The sequence below is a fragment of the Tarenaya hassleriana genome, unplaced genomic scaffold (assembly GCF_000463585.1).
Source record: "Tarenaya hassleriana unplaced genomic scaffold, ASM46358v1 Cleome9, whole genome shotgun sequence".
In the NCBI taxonomy this organism is placed as follows: Eukaryota; Viridiplantae; Streptophyta; class Magnoliopsida; order Brassicales; family Cleomaceae; genus Tarenaya; species Tarenaya hassleriana.
Window position 1 is genome coordinate 2,268,699 of NW_010971389.1, and position 23,739 is coordinate 2,292,437.

General features: G+C 35.4%; 5 protein-coding genes across 6 annotated transcripts in view; 2 read left to right on the top strand and 3 right to left on the bottom strand.

The window, feature by feature from the left end:
* Positions 1 to 2,189: 2,189 nt before the first annotated feature.
* On the bottom strand, positions 2,190 to 5,919 carry LOC104803930 (protein SMAX1-LIKE 2-like). Its single transcript, XM_019201412.1, is given in 4 exon segments — positions 2,190 to 3,992; positions 4,089 to 4,371; positions 4,479 to 5,533; positions 5,535 to 5,919. Coding segments are annotated over 4 exon segments (2,988 nt in total). The 5' UTR covers positions 5,667 to 5,919; the 3' UTR covers positions 2,190 to 2,474.
* Positions 5,920 to 14,597: 8,678 nt separating this feature from the next.
* Positions 14,598 to 16,323, top strand: LOC104803931 (small nuclear ribonucleoprotein E-like). Its single transcript, XM_010528031.2, has 6 exons — positions 14,598 to 14,720; positions 14,842 to 14,868; positions 15,003 to 15,065; positions 15,763 to 15,841; positions 15,956 to 16,001; positions 16,124 to 16,323. The coding sequence occupies exons 1-6, from the start codon at positions 14,679 to 14,681 to the stop codon at positions 16,131 to 16,133; spliced, it is 267 nt and encodes an 88-aa protein (XP_010526333.1). The 5' UTR covers positions 14,598 to 14,678; the 3' UTR covers positions 16,134 to 16,323.
* Positions 16,324 to 16,642: 319 nt separating this feature from the next.
* Positions 16,643 to 17,411, bottom strand: LOC104803933 (pathogenesis-related protein PR-1-like). Its single transcript, XM_010528032.1, has one exon. The coding sequence runs from the start codon at positions 17,387 to 17,389 to the stop codon at positions 16,889 to 16,891; it is 501 nt and encodes a 166-aa protein (XP_010526334.1). The 5' UTR covers positions 17,390 to 17,411; the 3' UTR covers positions 16,643 to 16,888.
* Positions 17,412 to 19,799: 2,388 nt separating this feature from the next.
* Positions 19,800 to 21,924, top strand: LOC104803934 (anthocyanidin 3-O-glucosyltransferase 7-like). Its single transcript, XM_010528033.2, has 2 exons — positions 19,800 to 20,359; positions 20,901 to 21,924. The coding sequence occupies exons 1-2, from the start codon at positions 19,879 to 19,881 to the stop codon at positions 21,761 to 21,763; spliced, it is 1,344 nt and encodes a 447-aa protein (XP_010526335.1). The 5' UTR covers positions 19,800 to 19,878; the 3' UTR covers positions 21,764 to 21,924.
* Positions 21,925 to 22,288: 364 nt separating this feature from the next.
* LOC104804522 (xyloglucan endotransglucosylase/hydrolase protein 22-like) overlaps positions 22,289 to 23,739 on the bottom strand; it is a 2,919-nt gene continuing 1,468 nt past the window's right edge. The window contains exons 2-4 of one of the 2 annotated variants that reach the window (XM_019201326.1): positions 23,064 to 23,176; positions 22,792 to 22,985; positions 22,510 to 22,680 (exon numbers count right to left, since the gene is read on the bottom strand). In XM_019201326.1, the coding sequence (XP_019056871.1) occupies positions 22,575 to 22,680; positions 22,792 to 22,985; positions 23,064 to 23,176 (413 nt within the window). In that variant the 3' untranslated portion in view covers positions 22,510 to 22,574. Of the gene's footprint in view, positions 22,681 to 22,791; positions 23,177 to 23,739 lie in introns of those variants that run through there. The other variant, XM_019201325.1, reaches the window with a different exon arrangement.

Sequence of the window (23,739 nt, forward strand, 5' to 3'; positions counted from 1 at the left end):
CTCTTTCCCAAAAATTCAAATCCAACATCAGATTCTCAATCATACAAGTTTGATATCTATGGCCTTTATCATATATACATACATATATGTGTGTGTGTGTGTTTATATATCTTCTTCATGTCTTATTTTTTCTAAATCGATCGTAAAACAAAATATACATAAAATAAAGGAGGAATTATGTTTGAGTAAAGTAGCAGCATTTGCATTTGGACTGCAGCCACTCTCTCATCACATTGATCAATGATGCATTATTCTCCTCCACTTGAAAGATTATTCAATCACACACCCATTAGTGTTATTATGAGTTTCTTTTTTTTTTTTGTCGCTTCAAGATCATTAAATATGGCATGTATCTTCAATTATCAGATAAATTTTAGATTTGGTTCTAGTCTAATATTAATAATACAATATTTAAATGTATAAAAGTTTGTTTTTTTATTAAAAAATTCTTAATGAAAATGTGATTTCAAATACGATTCAATTCCTCGACACATGTTTTTATTTGTAGTTATCTAACATATGATTTTTGTGTTTCGAAAGAGTATTGTATGATACATATATTTATTTCCAAACGTAGGATAGTTACAAATAATTTATCAAAAAAATAAATATTTTATCATTCTGATAGTCCTTGCCTTTTAGATAAGATGGTTCTGAAGAATAACCAATTGGATTAATAGAGTTTATAGATATTAGTTTAGATAGTTGAATTTATTGATTTAAAAAAATAATAATTTATAAATTCAAGATAGTTTTAATAAAATGAAAAATTTTGAATTTATAGAATGAACCAAATAAATTCTGACAAACTCTTTAAGAACAGAATTATTTTGAATACAGAAACAAAAAAACGACACCTGATTTTTGTAACTAAAAAAACTCCATAACATATTTTCGACCGGTTCATGCAGTCATTCCCAATTTTTTATATATAGAATAATAGATAACATATGTGATAATATAATAAAAAAAAATAGGTAAAGCATGGGGCGCCAAAAGCAAAGCAAATCCACGAAAAGACGACGAAAAAAGAATGAATTGAGTGAATGAATGAATAAAGGCGTGTTTTGGTTTGTCTTCTCCTTATTTATTGCTTCTCTTTGGCTGAAATTCCTCCGAATTTCCGCACTTAAAAAAATGCACTCTTATATTCCCATTTAATTATTTTTTTTTCAAACGAATCGAGATTTTGGTTTTCAGTGGAAGATATGATAGATGATGTAAACATTATCGTGTTTATAAAATGATTAGACAGTCACTGGACCCACTTTAGTTAAACAAAGAATCAAGATATACATGCCAATCAACATGATTATTGAAGCATTATATATAGCGGAATTCATATCATGCACGATGAGCTAAATTAAGAAGGAACATAGGCATGCATGAATGCATATGCATGGGAGGTGCTTTGCTTGTTTTTCTAATAACATATACCATCTATTCTTGCAACCATCATCATCATCATTGCTATTTATTATTATTATTATTATTATTATTATTATTATTGTTATGCATGAAACAGAGACACGAGAATAAACAAATCATAATATTGGTTAGAAGTTATTTTATTCATAAGATTCCACAAATAAAAACGTACCAAGGAATAAACATGTATTTGGCTTGCATAAGAAATTCCACTGACCAAGATTTTTTTTTATTCTATGACTTTTCTGAGCATACGTATTTTTTCATCGTTTTATTAGTGTCGCACATATCACATACACACACACATATATATATATATATAGCACCAAGATTCTGTAATCCGCTAATATTGAGATCAGTTTACACTATTCAATTAATTTATATAAGCTTAATAAAAAAATAATATTGGTTTTATGTAAATGTCTCTAATAAATTACCATAATAGCTTATCTTTATTCGTATCATTACTATTTAAAAATTGAGATATTAAAAGTTAAAAAATGATATCCAAAAAACAGAATTGAGAGATCAAAAGATTAGATCATATAATCATTCAAGTGTACAAATTGGTCCAAAAACTCATGTCACAACGGATATTTAATTATTTGTTTTTTTAAAACTGTTTTTTTGTATGCATGTGGAGTAGGTTTTGCATTGCACAGATCCAAAGATTTATTTGAATATGTTATAAAAAGAGGTCATAACAATATTCAAACGTATAGAAACATTTAAAAAGATAAATTAAAACTACAAAATTCAACTGATTTTATTACCATTTTTTTATTGATAGTGAAATATATTATGTTTGACGCTATGCTATTTTAACAAGGAGAATATAGATATAGAGAAAATGCCAAAAAGAATGGCCAAGACATTCTCAGCCGCTGATCCGAAAAGGTTACCGTTAATCTACGCCTCCTTGTCGGCAACCGTTTTTTTAACCTTTTTTTACTGCTTCCCTGCCCGCGCCAAAAACAGTTGGAGGCATATTTACATTATACCCTCCTAAAATCGCCAAAATACCGATTCTACCCCTCACCGGGAAATCAATCCACAGGCGTTCTAATACTACCCGGGAGATAACATCCAGAGACTCGATCGCTTAAATCATCGTCAAGTTCGAGTTTAAAGACAACCACTTCATCATCAACGTCAACAGAACCCGAAGAAACACGGTGTTTCATCTGATTCAGGCTCGAAATCATCGTCTCATCCATCCATTCTTCTAAGCTAATCTTGCCGAGCCAGATCGAGCCCGCAATTCTCTCGAGTGCGTCGTCGTTTATTTCCAGCTTTGATCTGAACCCGAGAACCCTACAGAATCGTTTATTCAAGGAATCCGAGGTTTTGCTCTTGATCAGACCGAAATCCACTGGCCTGAAAAATATGACATCATCTGCAATGGCTCTGAGCTCGCGGTATACACTCTTAGCACTCTGTGGAGGTGATAGCAGCTTGTGGATGAGGCCAATGTTATCTTCTTGATCATGATCGGTAGTAACGTCGCTCGAATTTGTCGGTGACCTGTTTGCTTTGTCTTCATCGACCTTAGCCATTTCGTTCAGATCAAAAGATATCTCTTTCCTTTGCCGGGCAGCTCTTTCTTGATCATCATTGTAAAGCCAACTGGGCATCCGCTTTCGGGTTTTGTTCCGAACCGAGAATCTTAGCTGCCACCCTTTGCTTATCAAGCTCTCGAGGTTTGTCTCGTCGATTGGATCGAAGCTTTGGGACAAGCTTTCTTCATTTCCCGGCGACCAGTTCATGGTAAGGATGACTATTACATTCCCGAGACTAACCTCTCGGCCATGAGAATCAGAGATTCTGCCTCGTTCCATTGCTAGCTTTAAGTTGTCCCGGAGAATCGAATCTGCTTCATCGATGTCTTCGATGACGATAACTGCGAACGGGTTTTTTCTTACTACATCTGTAACCCTATCCAGTGCTGTCTTACCACGGAGACTAAGACTGGAATGCTCATCATCTCTCCTCTTGCCAAGGCTGATAGTTGTAGGCTGAGCTCTCGAGACGAGATCTGACAAAGCAGACGCCATCTTCCTCTTTCCGATTCTATCCGGGCCTGTGAACAAGAACCAGACATCGCCCTTAGATGAAATTCCCCGTGATTTCCCGTTTCCGTGTTTGAATTGTGTGATGGTCCCAGCCACTGCAGAAGCTGCATCATGCTGCCACCAGACCGTCTCTGCTAAGCCTTTACGGAGCTTCTTAAACGAGTCGATGTCAAATGACTCTCCCAGTTTTTCAGAACCGTTTCCAAGTACTCCATCAATGTGCGATTCTCGGGTCTTCTCTGGTGAGGACAGATCTCTATTGGGTCGGCCAAGAACCAGATCTGTCCCGACGGGACTCCCCGGCCGACTTCTGTCTGAACAAGAGTTCAATTGAAGTGTGCTAGCACTAGGGTTTCTACAGCTCTGAAGCTTCAACAGAGAAACAGACGATGGAACAATTGTTTCAGACACAGTCCAATGGTAATTAGGGTGTAAACGCAAACAAGCCTCGTTCCATTTCTTCTGCAACTCCACCAGTTCTTGATCCTTTGTCTGCAAAAGAAAAAGATCAAAAACACAAATTTTTTTCAATTCTTAATCCGCAAGCAAGCATCAAAAGGTCTCCTCAGCAAGAACTCGGGGGCTTACCAGTTTCTTGTCACTGACGTTAGATTTAGCTAAGCCACCGGCTTCAGCATTCTGCAGCCATTGCGGCAAAAGGGTTCTGTCCGAGGAGGAGGTTTCGAGATTGGCAATGTTGTTTTTGTAATTCTGGAGACACTGAGGACAACACCTCATTCCTCCACCGGAATCCGAGCTTTCGTGTACACGTCTAGACGGCAATGTCACGGCAGGGATATGTAGACTTCTGGCCTGAGATATAGATTCAATCGGACTGCTCAACAACATCGCATTGTTGTTGCTGACAAGCCTGATCAAGAACAAGAACCAACTCATATGTAAAACAAGAACTTTGTCTGAGAAAAGACATCAGAAAAACGTTAATTTGGTCAGACAGGATCAAAATCTGAAACCCACCTTGGGAAAATCCCCGCTGGAGGCGATTTGGCGGTGATCGGAATGGCTTGAATATCCCAGTCATTCTCCATTGACGGATAATAGACTTGACATCGAAGGTAAGTCTCGCAAGTTGCTGTTCCGATTAACCATAGCCTTCCTCTGTATCTATCCAGAAGCCGCCCCATCTCCGCCACAGCACCGCTGCCGGCGGCGGCGTTCGACGCCTGCTGCTGCTCCACCAACCATTTCAAGTCACCCAGATCGAGAACGACACGACCCAGATCCGAATTCTCCATCCGGGTCTCCACCAACCCGGAGATTTCCTTAACCCTAGTCGTCATTTGTGCCTTCTCCGAAGCTATCTCCTTTTCGACGCGTATCACCTGAGAATTTCGCAGCGTCCCGGCGGAGATTTCTCCGCTCTCGATCTTCCCTAAAATCTCTTTCACCAGAATCTGGGGCATCGATTCACCGACAAGAACCGGGTTTCTCTTCCGGGTCCGAACCATGATGTCCACGACCCGTTTCGCTTCATCAGTCCTCTGCAACCCTGTCTGCGCCACATCTGGTTGATGTAACCGAGGGTTGAGGTAGAGATTCCGGTTGACAGGACCGGGCACGGGTCGGTATCCGAACCCAATGGATGCCGGGTTAACGGGTCCGGGAGACCCGGATGAGTTCGAACCACCCAGAGACTGTTCGATCGCAGATTTGACGGTGGGACTCGAGAAACTGGCCTCACGCATGACCCGACTCACACTCGGGTCGTCGAGAATCGAAATGATGAGCTGTTCGAGCTCCACTTTCACGGCCAAAAGCGGCTGCTGCTGCTGCTCGGGGCAACCACGCCGCTGGTGGGCCTGAGCGCGTTTCAGAGCCGCCATAAGGGCGTTTGACAGCGGCGGTTTCGCCTCGTTTGCGTCTGCGTCTGCGGTTTCGGCGGTCGGGAGGCGTTCGAGGGCGACGCTGAAGCAGAGCTCGAGGGCTCGGCACTGGAGAGGGTGTGAGGAGTTCGGGTGGGATTTGATGCAGGCTTGCCGGAGAAACCCAGAGGACGACGAGAGGAGAGTGGCAGGCACGGGCAGCCACGTGGAGAGGCGTGGTTTGGCCGTGGTTTCTACGCGCCGCCTCTGATATGGATTGGTTCAGAACGCTCGCCGCGTCCGGCGTTAGCGTTTGCTGTATCGTACCCATGTCCACTCTCATCTTCTTCTTCTTCCTCTTCTCCTCCTCCCCTGCCTCTGATTCTTCACGGAAATGCAGGAGCAATGTTTGATATTACAAAAAAAAAAGATCGAATTTTTATCGGGTGAGATGAAACTACAAGATCAACCCAAAAGAGAAGTTACAGAGGAAGAATAAAAAAAATGGGAAGAAGAAGATGAATTCGACATGAAAAGGAAGATCAGATCCCCTGCTTCACGAGAACTTCCTCTCTCTCTCTCCCCATTTCCATGTCTATCTATTTGAATTTATTAGACGGCAGAATTATTTATTACACAATTTGCTTAAATTACGATACAAGTCCTGTTCTCGGTAGAGACGTACTCGACGATGACCCCATTATTAACCAAACTCTCTGCTTTAATTAATATTTGTCACTCACTATGATATCAATATTTTTATTATACGGTTTGTTTTGGACTGTATCTGTATGTATATCCTTCAGAAATTACCGTCCACAGCGAGGAATGCATATTACACAATTTATTATACATCGCATAAAAAAAATATATATAACCATTAAAGACAATTTATTAGTGTGTATGAATCTCATTTAATGTTCTATGAAATGTAATTTTTTAAAAACGAATCGATTAAAAATAAATTAGTTATAATAACCAACAAAATTGGGAAAAAAAAACATACTACTCCCTTCCTTTCAATATAATTGTTGTTTTAGATTTTTTCACAGTTTTAAAAAAAATTATAGATACCTTTATAATACTCTATAGAAAGTTGATATTTTTAATTAAGGATAAAATTGTCTAAAAAATCTAAAATGACAATTATATAAAAACTAAAAATAATCTCTAAAACATTTGAAATAATATTTTGAAACGGAGGGTGTAATAAATATGATCACATACGAGAGGAGAGAGATCGAGAAAGAATGCTCTTTGTTCTGTGTAAAGACACAGAAGATCCATGCTCTGTTTCCTATGTATCTTTCGGAATTTAATGAACTTAAATCCATTTTTCATTTTCAAGAAAAAAGTTCCCACTCGAAGTTCATGAATTTATCAAAAGCCTCATTTAAAAATAATATTGTTGTATCGTTTTTTTTACAAGTACACGCACCTTACAATGAGAGAAGATTATTATTATTATTATTATTATTATTATTATTATTATTATTATTATTATTATTATTATTATTATTATTATTATTATTATTATTATTATTATTATTATTATTATTGTTAGTATTAGAACTTTAGGGACTCGTGAAAAGGTTAGTACCAACTAATAAAGTTAACGATGACATATGGACGTCCTTAGAAATTTGGATTTCTGCCTCTGGTATAGTAGGTATCGAATTCTCAGTCACTTTTATCAGTTAATGCCAATCTAATAGTTGATTTAAACGTTTTTTGTTTAAAATTTTTCACAAAACGTAAATCTCAGAAAATAAAGTTTTAATTTAGAATAAATAAACATCTGAATGTTGTTTTGAATAAATATAATTTAATGTCGTTATCACAAACGATATGTTATTAGTATAATAAATTAAAAACGATGTATAATTTCGTGAATTGGGTTGAATCACATAATAATTTTAACTTTCTTGGCCGTAGATATGTATGAAAATATGTTTACTAGAAATTAGTGCCAATAAGAAGATGAGTGGTAAATTTGCTAAGAAAGCAAGCCTTTTGCCAAAAGAATTATTCTGGATCATAGAAATATGGAGAGATGGTAAATATTTCCAATGATTAAAAAGAAAAAAAAAATAGATTCTTAAAAGGAATAGAAAAAAGAAAAAGGAAATGGATCGTTGAATCAACAAAAATAGTTAGAGGATGGATAGAATTCCATATTTGAATGGATCGTATGAATTTTCTACCAATTATCCGCTATTCTCATTCATGTACAATCTTCTTTTATCCTTTAACCTAACAAATTTATTATTGGTAAAAATTACAAATGGACGAATTATCTAAAAGAGTTAGTCCAATTTAATATTTATTTTAATTGTGCACTGAAAATATTTTAGCTATAAATATAAATATAAATTCAAATGTCAAAGTTTTTAGTGTTTTTACCTTTAATTGATGGGATGGTCTTTTACTTTCTTCCTTTATTCATGTGACTTTCTTTTGTTACCCCCAAAGACGGGACCTGGGACTTTCGTTTCATGTCATGATACGGGACGAGGAGTGAAAAAGGTCCGACTCCCTCACGCGCCTTTCGGCGCGTATATCAAACTGCTGCTCGAGATCGTACGGTTGTTAGTGTGGGACAGAATCTATATATATATATATATAATAATTTGTATCGTCTTTTAAACGAATTTTGTGCTTTTAACACGCAATCGCTGCATAAAGGAATCGCCACACACAAACAAAGATTTCACCTTTTTAACTTTTCTCTCTCTTTCGTCTCTTTTTACTTCGTTTTTTTTTATTTAATTCAAAGAAAGAAAAAGAGAAAAGCTTATAAAAAGATTAAGAAAAAAGATTAAATTTGTGTAAGTATCTGGGAGAAAATATTATTAGTTATTTGTTATATATGAAATTGGATGTACATAAATCGATTATAGTTTTATTTTATATAAAAATTTCATTGGATGAGATTTTTTAAAATAAATTAATCACACAAACAAATATAAAATAAATAATAATATAAACAAGAATTTTATAAAATAAATATTTTAATAAAATATCTATTATAACGAAACAATAGAATGCGATACAATTTCAACAAATTTTAAAATACAGAAAATACAAATAAGAAAATTAATTTAAAATATCTATTATGACATATATGCTATTTATCATACAAAAAGTCTATTATAGATTTTTTATTTATTTTGTTATCTTTTCAATAGTGAATAAATTCATATAAAACATAATAATTTTAGTAATAATTTGTAAAAAATTATGAAAAGAAAAAAAAAACATTAAATGCAGAGACAATGAACGGTAACCTTATCACATGTGCAAACCGACCTATTAATTCAGACAAATCTTTTTTCATGTAAAAAAGGTTTACTTTTGCACCAAACAAATTGTCTTTATATGATCTGTTATCTCAATATTGTACGAATTCAATTATTTACATTTATAGTTTTTCAAATTATCACCGAGTATATAAATTTGACTAGGTCGACAATAACCCTGCCCCACTAAAAATTCGATCTAAAATTTAATAAAACGATATAAAAAATAACCTTTTACAATTTAAAAAGTGCTAAAATAATTCAAAATATAATGACATTCATGAATTCTATTACTATTACTCAACCACAATCGTAATACTAAAAAAACTATTATTTAATGTGTGCATTTTTTCGTTTCTGCTGTTTTAAATATTTGAATGATAATATATATTAATTAAAAAAAATGTATGTATATATATATAGAATAAATATAATGATGGAAAATGTAATAATAGGGTTTGAGTCACGCACGCTTTGCCTTTGTGTTTACGCGTTTATCGATTTCCCTCTTTTACCAACAACTCCTTTTTGCAGCCTTTTTCTCTTATACTCTTCCCCATTCTCTAATCATTTTTTTACGCATTTATTATTTTCATATATATATATATATATATATATATGCGAAGTATTTTTAAAATTTCTTACTATTTAATATACCAATTATATTGTCGAAATATAAATTCGCTTTTATTGAATATGTCTTAAAAATATTATTCATATTCGGGAAACTAAAATCTGAATAGACAAATATCATATAAAAACTAACTTTACAGGAAAAAAAAATATTAAAGATTGTAAAAGGGAACTATCTTTTGCCATCTTGTACGATATATCGGCGAGAAAATAGAAAGTGTCGTGTAGCGGGAGAAAAAGCTGAGTCATGTACGAGATAAAGAGAAAAGTTTTTTTGTTACGAAGACCGATTTTTTTTTAAAGGGCTAATGTTAGAGAGAGTTTTTCAGCTTTCTGCATTTATTACCGCTTACACCTCATAAAGCTCTTGTCGGCTTGTTCTATGTTAAATTGCCCGATTACCATCATTAGCTATTTTCTTAATTTTTTGGTCCCATTTTAATCACTCGTCAGGTACATGACTGTGTATATATGTATATATACACATGTATTTTTTTTAAAAAAAAAATTATTTTTATTTTTATCAAAATTATTTTTTTGAAATAGTATCCATATAGCCATGGAATAATTTGATAGTTTTACGTATTTATTTGGTACTTTTATGAAAAATATATATAATGTTTGAAATTTTTATAATGTTTTTCAAATAATTGATATTTTATTTTTACCGTTTGTTTGGCTCTTTTAGAGTGTCTCCTTCAATAAATTTGACTTTAAGTGTTTAGTTTGAATTTTGAAACAAAGATGAAGCAACTCATGATAAAGGCGAAACCTTTTCGAGTGCTTTATTTTCTGCACACTTTTTTCCGAAAAAAAAATATTTGTATAATTACATGTTAGATAATGATGAGAAATTAAATATATTTACAAAACTTTGTTAGATAATCATAATCATATATGTGTGGAAGGAAAAGCCTTACTCAAAGGCTACTTAATGGTATAGGTATCATTGTATTAAATGGGCCCATTAACCTTTTCACCCATTTGGCCTTTTTAAAAAATATTTTTTTAGTTATAAGATATTATTCGAAATATTATCGAATTCAAAAAATTATAAAATTCAGATACACAATGAAATACTATTCGGAAACTAAGAAACTTGAAATGTCTATAGCAGAAATCTTCAATGACTATCAAATGATTTTGATATTTTTAAGATTTTGCGTACAATTATTTTTCCATTTTTTTATTTATGAAAACTTGGTAATTTTTCCTTTTACAGTTTCGACTTTTAAATTCAAAATGTATATGTATGTATAAAATAGTTTGCTATAAATAATCACATATATAATTGGCTTTTGTTGTCATGTTCTAGACTCTTAGATGCTTTACTTACCAATTAATAGTTTTGTTCTTATAAATTTATAAATTTATTTTTGTTAATGCACAATTTTTCATATACAAATATAACATATCAAAAACAAATAAATGTTCGTATAGAATAAACATTGCCATTTGTTAATGCATAATTTTTCATTTAAACATTTGTTGGTACGTTTCATATATATATATATATGGTGGTAGTTATAAATAAGTTGCTTATAATATTTTAACAAAGGGAGATAATGACAATAATGATGTCATTACCAAAAGTTAAACTTAGAAAATGTAGTAAGGACAAAACCAATCACGATCTAAAAGCTAAGGAGTGAAATTCTTTGAATATTATCATGTAATAAAATAAAAAGGTCTCCCACGAAGCAGATTGACTTTTGTGTCTTCCTTTCTCACTTGCTCCGAACAAAAGCATCCATTGATCTTTATCTTTTCTTTGCCTAAGGTATTTATCGTTATTTTAACTATTTTTCGTATATAAATATTATACTATTTATATAAATTTTTGTAGATAGAAAGGCCTGCACATCGCCGAGTATAATACGAATATCATTTCATTTCAATGGAGAGTACAAATCGAGTTAATATGAAATGCAACTTTGTGTACTTCGGTGATGACATTATAGTAAATAGGTGCAAAATGATCCTAACAGTTTACACCAATGATAATATATCGTAAAATATTCATCCTTGATCTCATTCGAGAGTGTGTGTATATATATATATACACGAAGAAATCAAATCAGTAATGAACCAGAAATGGAAGAAATTAAATTCGATTTAATTAGATTTATTGTCATTAAGGTGCAAAACCCACTCTCAACTAAACCCATTAATTGAATTCATTGGTAACGTAGGGCCAAATGGAATTGATGCCCACTTTTGTTATCTCTCTTATAATTTGAATAAAAACAAAAAATCAAACCTTTTAATTAGGTTTAACATTGGCTAGTCACGTGGTCATGAGCGTGAGACAGACAGTAACTCGAACACTTTTTTACTGTTACAACACAAATCCACTTTTGTCTACGTTGATTGATCTTTTACGTACTAACCATCAAATTATTGCCTTTTTTTTTAATAGGAGCTTCAATGGAGTTTACATGCACTGATGACCTTGTGCATGTTTGTTTTCTAACGTATAAAAAAATATTAATATTTGAAGTACTTACAGTTAGAACACATGAATTAGGGTTTAGTTTTCAAGCATACATAGAACTTGTTTTGAGGTTCATGGAACAGGGTTCGATCCCTGTTGGAAATTCTGTCTGGATACATCAAATGGAGAAAGAAATCGTATTAAAAGTATAAGATATAAAAAAGAATCGCATATTTGATCGATTGAAAAAAATAAATAAAGAAAGAAAGGATCAAATAAAGATTGTAGTTTTGTGAGCTTAATGTCAAAATGGAATAATGAGCCGACAAGGGTGGTCCATAGAAGAATCCGGAGCGCTTTTCTTTGAGATTCATATTTAGCCACATCACCATCTATCGTTATTAGCCTCGACTTCTCGGCTATGTTTTATAATACATGTCATGATGCAGAAATTCCGCCACCGAAAACAAAGTTTTTGAATATTATTTTTCATATATATATATATATATCATCTTGAATGGATCAAAATCAATAATATATAACATGTTACATGGTGTGATATATATACATAACATGCTTGCGACTCGGCGAAGAAATCAAACAACTTTAAATTACCGCCCAAAGGTTCATAAGAATTGTATTTTGATTCATATGATCATGTTTTGATTCATTTTTATTTACATATGTTAATATCACTTGTAAGAACATAGCGAATCCAATATAATAAAAGCTCGAATCATAGAAAAATTCTTTCACAGAAATACTGTAAAACAAGCTTTCATATACATATATATATATATATGTGTGTGTGTGTGTGTATATATTCCATGACAGATAAAAATAAATTTGTTTTGGATGTGTATCTTCCTCATCAAACAAGAGGATATTTATTCATTCGTATAGACAACTTTTAGGGCAAAGACAAAAGACAGCGTGACAATACATACACATATACAGTGCTACACAACTATACATAATATACATACATACAAATATGTATGTATGTATATATATATAGTAATGAAAAAAAAATGGTCAGGGGAACATCAGAGAATTGAATAACAACCAGATGGTGAAACATGTCTCACTTCTTAAACATTTGATTCAACGTTTGAGAATCTCCTTTTTACAAGAACCGTTTCTTCAAGATTGGAATCATCAATATTGTTTGATTAATAATGTTACGCTGACTCAAATTTTGATACTTCAACCGATAAAATAGAGACGTAAAGCGTTTATCCCACCTCGAGTTCGAACATCAAATTTGGAAAGAGAATACATATTTCAAATCATCTAGTTGGTTACCAATCTCGGAATTAGTTTGAACCTTAACCCAGGATATTCAGTTACCCAAAAAAATATATTAAATTAAAATGACAAACAATTAAAACATGTTTTAGTTGTGATTTCAGTTTTTTTTGTATAAGGGTTAATACGTCGGATTTATGATATTCAAAACATTGAATTTCAGATTGAATTTGGATTTTTTTTTCGATATATCAATTCGATTTTTATATTGGATTCAATTCAATATTTATTTACGATTTTAACAAAAAAATATATTTATTTACGTAGTATGAGACGAGCAAACAGTGACGATTGGTTTCTTGACGTATTGATTCAGTGAATGAGGAAGAAACTGCTGAATCGTTCTTCTTTTGGTATGTGAGTGGACAAACTAATTTAAGTTCCGATCGATATATAAGATTATGGATATTGACTAAAATAGATAAATATATATATATATTAAAATATTTATTCGAAAACGGTTCAAGACTTTGGCATGTATATCACATGTTCGATGTCTGCTTTCGCTTGACCACCACCAATTGCTGCAGTCCACATCATTTGTTACACTTCCCACTCGGTTTTCCGACATTATCGATTCGTATGTATATTCAAGATTATTTATTGTTCATACATGTATAATATATATTAAGATTTTAAATTTGAAAAAAACGAAGAATTCATGTAATCGACACCAAACATGTTTGAGATTATTGCGCTGTTGATTATGTATTGTTCATATACGGTCAAAATTTTAAACTTTACATGTAAATAGGGTTACCGTTACGATTTTTATTTCGATTAATTTTATTAGTTTTATAAGAATGATGTGTTGTTACTCGTAAAAATGTATGCAAAAATCATCTACTCATAAATTTCACTCGCATATAGATTAAGCATTTGAGTATCACATCTACAATATATAAATGATCTTATATTTGAGGATCATTTATAATTTTGGGATTCAAAGGAAGCAATAGTGAATGTATTGTAACCACACAAAAAAAAAATCCTGGATTTGGAAGGTAAAGTACGAACTCAATTATTGGGCCGGGCCCAAAAGAATTTGGGCCTCAGTTCGTCGTCTTTTTCGAGTTTTCTTTATACGACGACGTTTCCAAATTCAACACAACAAATTTGTTACTGCGACATAAGAGATTGTTGTAGAAGGGAATATGAGAGGAGTATTAATTTAATTAAAATCTAATTTGGTTGGTGACAGTGTTAGATGTGTTGACACGGAAAATGAACAAGAAATTGTTAGAATTCATGAATACAAATAAATATTAGTACTTGATTCAATCTCTGATATATTGCATATAATAAATGGATATTCGATTATTCCGATAATTTACAATAATCGAAGGTCATTCAAATTTTGGTGTTCGAATTTGTATTTTCGGAGGTTATCAGAAACGAAAACGACAATTTAATTCTGTTTGATGGGTTTTTTTTTTCTCATCTGATAAATCTAAAAGAATTCTTGGTGATCTTCTTTTTGGGGCATAGGTGTGTATTAAAGTTTTAGCGGAGTGAAAATTAAACTTGAGAATCTTTACGAGGACTATTGTGTAATTAATTTAAAGTGTTAAAAAAGCGCTTATACTCGCTCGAGGGAGAGAGAAGGCAGCGAGGTTAGGGAATTAGGGTTTTAGATTTCCTCCTCAGTTCGAGCTCCAGAGACCCTGAAAGTTCAGCAGCCATGGCGACCACCAAAGTTCAAAGGATCATGACCCAGCCCATCGTAAGTATTCCATCTTTTCCTATTCTCTTTTTGATTTATTTCTCATCTCTTCTAAGCTTTCTTCTTTTACTGACTCCGCTTGATTTCTGCGTTGTTGTCCGGCGGTTTGGTGCGGCTCCAGAACTTGATTTTTAGGTTTCTTCAAAGTGTAAGTTCATTTCGGCTGTTCGTTTACACGATTGGTCCTGAATTCATGTTTGTTAGATAATAGCGGCGTTACTTGATTTACATTTTGGTCTGTTTCTGATTCGCACTTCGCTTCTGGTCGTTCGCCTTATGCAGAAAGCTAGGATCCAGATATGGCTCTTTGAGCAGAAAGACTTGAGGATCGAGGGACGAATTACCGTAAGTCATTTACATAATACTTCACGGTATACATTTCTATGTATTTGTAGTTACCATGTCGGAATTCTCATCAGTAGGTGTCGGGATAAGCATGAATCACGTCTCCTAGTTTGTTCCGGTTAAACCAGAAAATTGATGTAGCAATCAAAACCCTCCACAGAGCTTCGAGTATATCAAGTGTCCGTCCTCTCTTCTCATCAACCCTGTAACTTTTTATGAGAATTAGCAGGTTGGACTCCATGTTGTGCTTGTTCACAGACAGGACTGTTTTGTTGTACTTCTATAGACTATTTTGAGTGGTAGAGAAGTTGCCTGTCTTTGTGTCAAAATTAATTGGTTAAATGATTTAGTCATTTCATGAAAACACATGCGGATATTAGGCATAGATTGTTGGTATTTCGCAGGGGGGGGGGGCTGCTAGTAGACAACGCTAAGGTAAGAGTCTGGTTGCAGAAACTAGTATGCTTCTACGGTTTTGGCTCTTGCTGTATCCAGATTAAGAGTCTAGTATATGGGACATGTTTTATTCGTGAAACCCGTTTTCTTTCTTGAGATGATAATGGAGAGGGTTCCTCTAGTCCATTCTGTGCTAATTCTTAGAAGCTTGAGATTCAGATCATATATTCTGGGTTCTCCTTGGAAACACGAACGATGAGTGCTGTATTGTTTCCTTATCTTAATTTCACCCCTCGTGCAGGGTTTTGACGAATACATGAATTTGGTGCTGGATGATGCAGAAGAAGTGAATGTCAAGAAGAAGACCAGTAAAACGCTCGGTGAGTTCTGTCTCTCCGGTGCTTTGGAAACACTTTTCTATGAGACTTTGGTTCCTGTTTGTTGTTGTTGTTGTTTGCATAATGATCTAACTAGCTCCCAATGCCTTTACTCAGGGAGGATTTTACTTAAAGGAGACAACATAACTCTGATGATGAACACGTTAGTACCCTTATACTGATTCTTCTCTCTTCTCTTCCCGATTTTATGCTCTACTTGATGTAAAGATGCACCGAAAAGAATAGATTCAACAAGAGATAACACAAAGTTGTTGTGTGTTACAGGGGCAAGTGAGGACTGTATCGACAAACCTGCTTGTATTGCCATCTTGGATGATGGATGTGTAGATTCGGCTTCCGGGTTTCTGGGAACTCTCTAGATGTTTGATGTTTTCATTCACCTTAAACTTGTGCTTGACACTGCCAGCATATCAGATTGTAGTGACAACTTTGAGATTAAGGAACCTTTGATTGATGGTGGCGTTCTTGGTGGTTTTCCATTACTAAAGAAGTTGAAAAGGTCAAAGCCGCCAAATTCTTTTTGCACACTTATTTTGTTGATGCTTCTTAGGGTTAGAACTCAGATCTGGTCTGTGCAGATTGGTTCATTGTATTAAAATTTTATTTATGCCATCCTAAAGGAACGTATCATTGCTGCTTTCACTGGCAATTATCGTTTTAAGAACATTAATAGAATTCCAAAGTTCTGATACTATGACAAATTGTTAGACATCATATGCATGGACGTGAGCATCTAAACGCCATCTTTTATTATTCTTTTAGGAAATTAAAACGGAAGTTTGAATACTTTTATTATTCCGAAAGAAAAAAACACGCATACGAAACAATGTCCAAGAAGCCTGGTTTAGAAACAAACATTGTCTGAAATTCTCTCCGTTGGAGGAGGAGGAGATCCAAATTCCAGTTTCTTTTTTCTTTGGTCGTAATCTAACCCACAATTGGATAAACAGAGCGAAAAAAAAACATAAATTGCAACAAAAAAAACTCTCTGGCATGAGAATTTTCAAACAACTAAGGCCGCACATTTTCTTAATAAGGCCTCGTACCAAGGAAGTTGCCAGGAGGATCATAGTTACAGATCATGAAAACGCCGCCGCCGCCATTGCAAAGGACACGTGCGCATCCTATTCGCCGCGTCTCCTTCCACACTATCTGCGTGTAGTGGCCGCACATTTGTCCTCCCACACAACCGTTTGAAAAGTACTTATAGTTCCTCGCTTCCGACAGCCAACCTTTTGCTGCCTGAGCCGGCGACCACCTCGTCCCCGATCCCCAGAACAGATTCTCTCCGTACGGTCCGTTCGAATGTATCAACTCGCAGTCCGCACGCCTGTGGTTCGCCCACCACATCGCGTAACGTTCCAGTCTTTTGTCCCATACCAATGGCCTCAGCCTCAGGCGAGCCCTTGCCGCGTTCTGTGGGACCATGAACTGGCTTGCGTACTGTGCATTGACACGTGGCGTTACAACCGCAACGACGATGAAGGAGATGAAGAAGATGATGTTATGAATGGGGTTTGGTGTCGCCATTGTTGAGGAAAGTAGGGAGCTTTTGTTGTTGTCGTCTGGTTTTTATATAATATTGGGATTAAGGGAACTAATCTTTGGATTATTATTATAAGTATTATTATTATTATTATTATTATTATTTTGGGGATAAAAGTGTCAAACCATGATTGAGTGGCATCCATGTTCGATTATGATTACCACAATTTTAATTTTGTTTCGAATACTTAGATTTCGTAAAAGAATTCAATTCAATGCATATATGTGTATGTATTTACGTTTGTGCTTTTATTAAATCATGTTGGCATTTGAATATTATGAGCATATAGTAGGTGGGCTTATAGATTTCGCCAACCCAAAAGTCTCGGGGAAAATATAATAATAAAAAAATGAATATTTGACTTTTCGTAATCACATTATTCCTTTTTATTTTTCTCTGCCGTCGAGACTATTTCGTAGAATCCTTTCATCTATTATAATAATCATGACTCTCGTAAATAGATGGTTACGCATATTTAAATTTTCTAAAACGTTACATATTTCATATATATATTTCAGGTGATTTTATCCGAAATCTTTGGAAAATAGTTTGATGAAAGAGCTGAATACTAATCGTGTTAAATTTGGAAACAAAAATAATAATAAAAGGATTAAAAAATGGATGAGATCACGGGGCTCATGTATTATTTGGGTTTACAATCTCTCAAATTTTTAATAAAAAATATTATAATTGAAATTATATTGTACTGCTAGTAAAGATTTGATAAAGTCTAGTACGGATTAGACATTCAAATAAATATTTTATGCGATTGTAATTTATAAAAGCACTATATGCATACACTTTTATATATTGTAAATATACTAGTTATATACGCTACCGCCTACTAGTTTATAAAATAAAAAAGCTTGATATATTGACTTATTAAATTCGATAATAATATCTCTAAACCGTCATGATAACTAAACTTACCGACAATTGATTGTGTACATTATCACCTGCCGATATATATATATATATATATTTTTTCCATTCAATCTTTGGTACGTATTTAATCATATGTATAAATGCTTTCAGTGCGGACCGGTTATTTCAAAAATGTGGTTAGTTATTTCAGTTGGTTTAGACTCCGGTTATTTTCTCCTGTTTATCCTGGCACCATGGGCATGAGTTTGTAGAATTTATGTTTAAGAACGTTGTGTTTTATTTTTTCTTCCCTAAATTGTGATTGCATTTAATCAAAATTTGAGTTTGTTTTGTGAATAATTTAGAAAACTACTCCAAACGTCCTTATTATTATTATTATTATTATTATTATTATTATTATTATTATTATTATTATTATTATTATTATTATTATTATTATTATTATTATTATTATTATTATTATTATTATTATTATTATTATTATTATTATTATTATTATTATTATTATTATTATTATTTTTCCCGGAAAGTTTCCTCGAGAGGACGAAAGGTCTGGGAAAGTTCGTTCCTTGGGCTCCTCAGCTTCGTGTCCTTCAGAATTCATCGGTCGGCGTGTTCATAACTCACGGGGGTTGGAACTCAGTGACGGAGAGTGTCATCGGAGGAATTCCAATGATTTGCCGGCCGTTCTTCGGCGACCAGACATTGAATGTACGGACAGTGGAGGCTGTCTGTTGTATCACGCCACATTTATCGCCGTCATTCCTGACTATAAACTGACAATAAAGCAAGAATATTGGAAGAATGCAAATAAATGGGCCGTCATTTATGGTAAGGATGAAACTAGTGAAACATGGGTGGTTGCATAGTTCTTATCGGTTTACTCCATCTACTGTTTGAAATATTTTCTCTTAGTTCCGTCTTTGAAATCAATATTTATTTGAAAAACATTTTGGCATATTAAATTTGGAAAATTATTATTTATTTTCCCTAATTCGTCTCCATTCACAATATAATTTGAGTCCAGTTTTGAAGGTATAAACTTTAAAAGGCGACAAATGCGCCACTAAAATACAAAATAGGAAAAAAGGTTTTGAAAATGAAAGTAAACAAGAAAAAAAAAATTGCAAATGTCAAAATGGTAACCAATATCAGATGAATGTATAAAAATAGAATATAATATATTTGTTTTTAGTTATAGAGATTCACCAACGTTGCCAAACGTGATTCTCTTGGGTCATCTTTCGAGTCCTGTTAATGGGCCTACATTTGCATTAGTTTTGGGCTTTTTTATGGCCCACATCAGTAGACACGGCCATTGTCTAACCAAACCGACAGCATTAATTATCGAATAAATTCTATGGTATATAATAAACAATAATTACATGCAGAATCATATCATATGCATGTACGGTCTAATTAATCGGTGTTACTATTATCGACGAAACCAACCACCTTCATCTCCCGCTACCTACCACGCATTACTTGTTCCATCATTAAATATTACAAGAAATATATTATTTTCATAAATTTTAAATCTTCAGAAAGAAGAAAAAAAACTTTTTTTTTTCTGCACCACGAAATCGCCATGGATGCAGCACCACAACCGCGCAAGCACATCGCCGTCCTCGCCTTCCCATTCACCACCCACGCCGCCCCGCTCCTCTCCCTCGTTCGCCGCATCTCCGCCGTCTCCGTCGCCGGAGAAATCCGCTTCCATTTCTTCAGCACCCGCCGTTCCAACGCCGCCCTCTTCTCCGGCGACGGAGGAGGCGGGGACGTCGAGGCCCATGACGTGTGGGACGGTGTCCCTGAAGGCCATGTGTTCTCCGGCGACCCGGACGAGGCCGTCGGAATGTTTCTCCGGTCGGCGGTGGAGAGTTTCAGGGCGGCAATTGCGGCGGTGGGGGTTGAGTTCAGGTGCTTGCTCACCGATGCTTTCTTGTGGTTCGCGGCGGAGCTGGCGGAGGAGATGCACGTGCCGTGGGTCCCGTTCTGGACGGCGGGGCCACGTGCCATGCTCGTCCACGTGGACGTCGTTAATATTCGTAATCAAATGGGTTTTAACGGTAATTTACATGTTAACCCTTCGTTAATTAGTCCGATTCTCTGTTAAAACGGCAATTAAATAAAAGATGTTTTTAGCTCCAACATGATAACTAACAGTCTCAATCATATTTATCTTATTAATATTACCCCATACGGAAATAGGACAGTTCATTAAAACCAAGTTGCTTTTATTTCATTTATGATACAAAAAGGATTTTTGAAATTAAAATTACTTTAAAAATCAATAGAGATTAGAAATAGAAAAAAAAAAACTTTCTATTTAAATTATTAATTTTATATAAACTCGAATAAAATTCTATTCAAAAATGTAAAAATTAATTTCTAATAAGATATATTTAAAATCCGATCTATGTATGAATCTTAATAAAAAAATTATTTCTAAAAAAATAATTATTGAAAAAATATTTTAATTTTAAAAATATAAACCATTTAATATCGACCTATACATCCGTCTATTAATTAATTTATTTTCATGTAAATGAAAGTTGTTCCCCTTTTTTTTTTTTGTGTTTTCCGTTAATAAACCGTGAGAAAATTTAGGTCCTGGAGACAAGACGCTAGATTTCCTTCCTGATTTCTCGTCTGTACGGACGGTGGACTTACCTTCGGGAATAATCTCCGGCGACACCGAAGCCACGATCCCGTCGCTTCTCAACAAGTTAGGCGCGTACCTCCCACGCGCCGCCGCCGTAGCCACGAACTCCTTCGAGGAATTGGACCCCGTCGTGGTCGAGACCCTCAAATCGAAGCTCACGAGATTCCTCAACATTGGCCCCTTGGCCCTGACTTCGCCGCCTCCGCACGTCTCCGACGATGAACACCGATGCCTCGAGTTTCTCTCCGGCAAGAATCCGGCGACCGTCGCTTACATCAGCTTCGGAAGCCTGATCGTTCCTCCGCCGCCGGAGATCTCCGCTCTCGCTGGAGCTCTGGAGGAGAGAAAGATTCCGTTTTTATGGTCATTCAGAGGAAACCCAGATGAGATTTTCCCGGAAAGTTTCCTCGAGAGGACGAAAGGTCTGGGAAAGTTCGTTCCTTGGGCTCCTCAGCTTCGTGTCCTTCAGAATTCATCGGTCGGCGTGTTCATAACTCACGGGGGTTGGAACTCAGTGACGGAGAGTGTCATCGGAGGAATTCCAATGATTTGCCGGCCGTTCTTCGGCGACCAGACATTGAATGTACGGACAGTGGAGGCTGTCTGGGGGATTGGGATAGGTGTTGAAGGCAACGTCTTCACGAAAGGGAGCACGTTAAAGGCGTTAGAAGCGGTGCTTGTAAGCAAGAAAGGAGGAGTAATGAGGGAGAATCTACGTAAACGGCGTGAACTGGCGTTTGCAGCTGTGAAACCAGGGGGTACCTCTTCTGAGAATTTCAAGACTTTGGTAGATATTATCACTCAGTAGAAGCAAAAAAAAAAAAAAAAAAAGACCAGTGTTCCACTAGCTTGTGTTTTGTCTGTGTTTTTTCCACGGTGAGAGGTGTGCTGTCTGAAAGAAATAAAATTTTCAAGGTTTGTTTGGTGTTATAAAGATAGATCGGCAAATCTTGGGTTGGTTTTGTTGAACAGTGTTGCCGGAATTTTGTTGTTCTTGCTCGGGGGTCGTCCGACCTAGCTGAAGTTACTTGTCTTGCAAGGAAGTGAGAAGCTTGGGTCACAAGAAAGGGTTGAAACAGAGTGATGATATGCAGCTACTATTAAGTGACACTACAAGTAGCTGTCTCTGTTCATGCTTTGGCTAATCCAAAGACTTGATTGCTTATTGTGTCCTTGTGTTGTGTTCTTTGAGGTTATCTTCTGCTTCTTACAGGGTTAAGAATAACTTGGAGAAACACTAGTCATATTACACATTGCATAACTTATATTATTTCACATATATAGCAGCATGAATGAAGGAATATTTCCTGGATATATATATATATATATATATATATATCTAATGGCTTCTGGCTCGGCACTCAAGATGTAGGCCGTGAGGGAACCTCTTGGTATCGGCGCAGTAATTGTAGATCATGTAGTTCTTCTGCACCCATCTCAGTCTCTGGAGTCTTGTAGCATCGAGTTCTTGAGACAGCCATTTTCCTTTCGACGAGCTGCAAGAAGAGGAGGATCTTCTGCTTGTCCAGACGCAGGCATCGGCCTTGAAGTTCCTGTAAGAGGCCGTGAAAGGAGCTTTGGTCCAGTCTGTCTTGACCCGACCGCCCCTGGTTGCCCAGTCATCGGCGTTCCACAAGCTCGAGTAAATCCTCATCGGCTGGCTCTTCGGGAATGGCACACCGAGCGATTCCATGTTCTTGAACTCTCTGATGGGTACTCCATCTACTGAGAACCTCCAAATGAACAAGTGTTTTCAGCCACAAGATTCAGCAAAAACACCTTGTAGAACAGAAATGTTTCTGTGTTTGTGTCTGAAAAGTGATTAATCTCACTTACACAATGGTTTGAGGGCTCCAGAGGATGGAGTAGGTGTGGAAATCAGAAGTTGGGTCGAACCAGAGATAGAACTGCTGTTCCCTGTTGCCTTTGCCTTGGCTGAACACATTAGTGTGGAGAATGTAAGGGTCGCCACTCAAATTCCCCAAGAACTCGAAATGGATCTCATCCCGGGCCGACCCTTTCGACGATAACTGCAGGATCCAAGAACCATCTTAAAAGAGAACGTTTTCACGTCGAGGAACAAGGAAACTTAGGTGGATGAGCCATACGTAGTAGGCAGTAACAGTGCCTGCAGAGTTTCCGGGGACGAGCTTGAGCTGCACATCGATCTTTCCGAACAAATACTCGTTCTTGGACTGAAAACCAGAGCCAGATGCCTTGTCTAGAGAAAGCGCAAGAAGCCGACCATTGTCAATTAAGAATCTTGGCACGGTCATGCACTACAAAAAAATCCTCGAATTCCAACAGATTTTCGAACGGATTTGTCCGTTGGAAAATTTCCAACGGATTTTCAACGGTTTTCAACGGCGTTTCAACGACGATTTCCGTTAAAATTCCGTTGAAAATTTCCAACGGATATCCGTTGGAAACACCCGTTGGAAATTTTTAACGGAATTTTCAACGTATTCAATCGAAAAATTGGGTTGGAAATTTCCAACGGTATTTCCAACGGATATCCGTTGGAAATTTTCAACGGATTAACATTGGAAAAATCGGTTGCAAATTTTTAACGGAGTTCCAACGGATGTTTGTTAGAAAACAATTCCAACGGAATTCCAACGGATGCCGGTTGGAAATTTTTTTGAAAAATTTTAAAAAAAATTCCAACGGATGCCGGTTGGAATTTTTTTTGGAAATTTAAAAAAAAATTCCAACGGACATCGGTTGAAAATTTGGATTTTAATTGAAAAATCAATTGAAATATATATATATATATATATATAT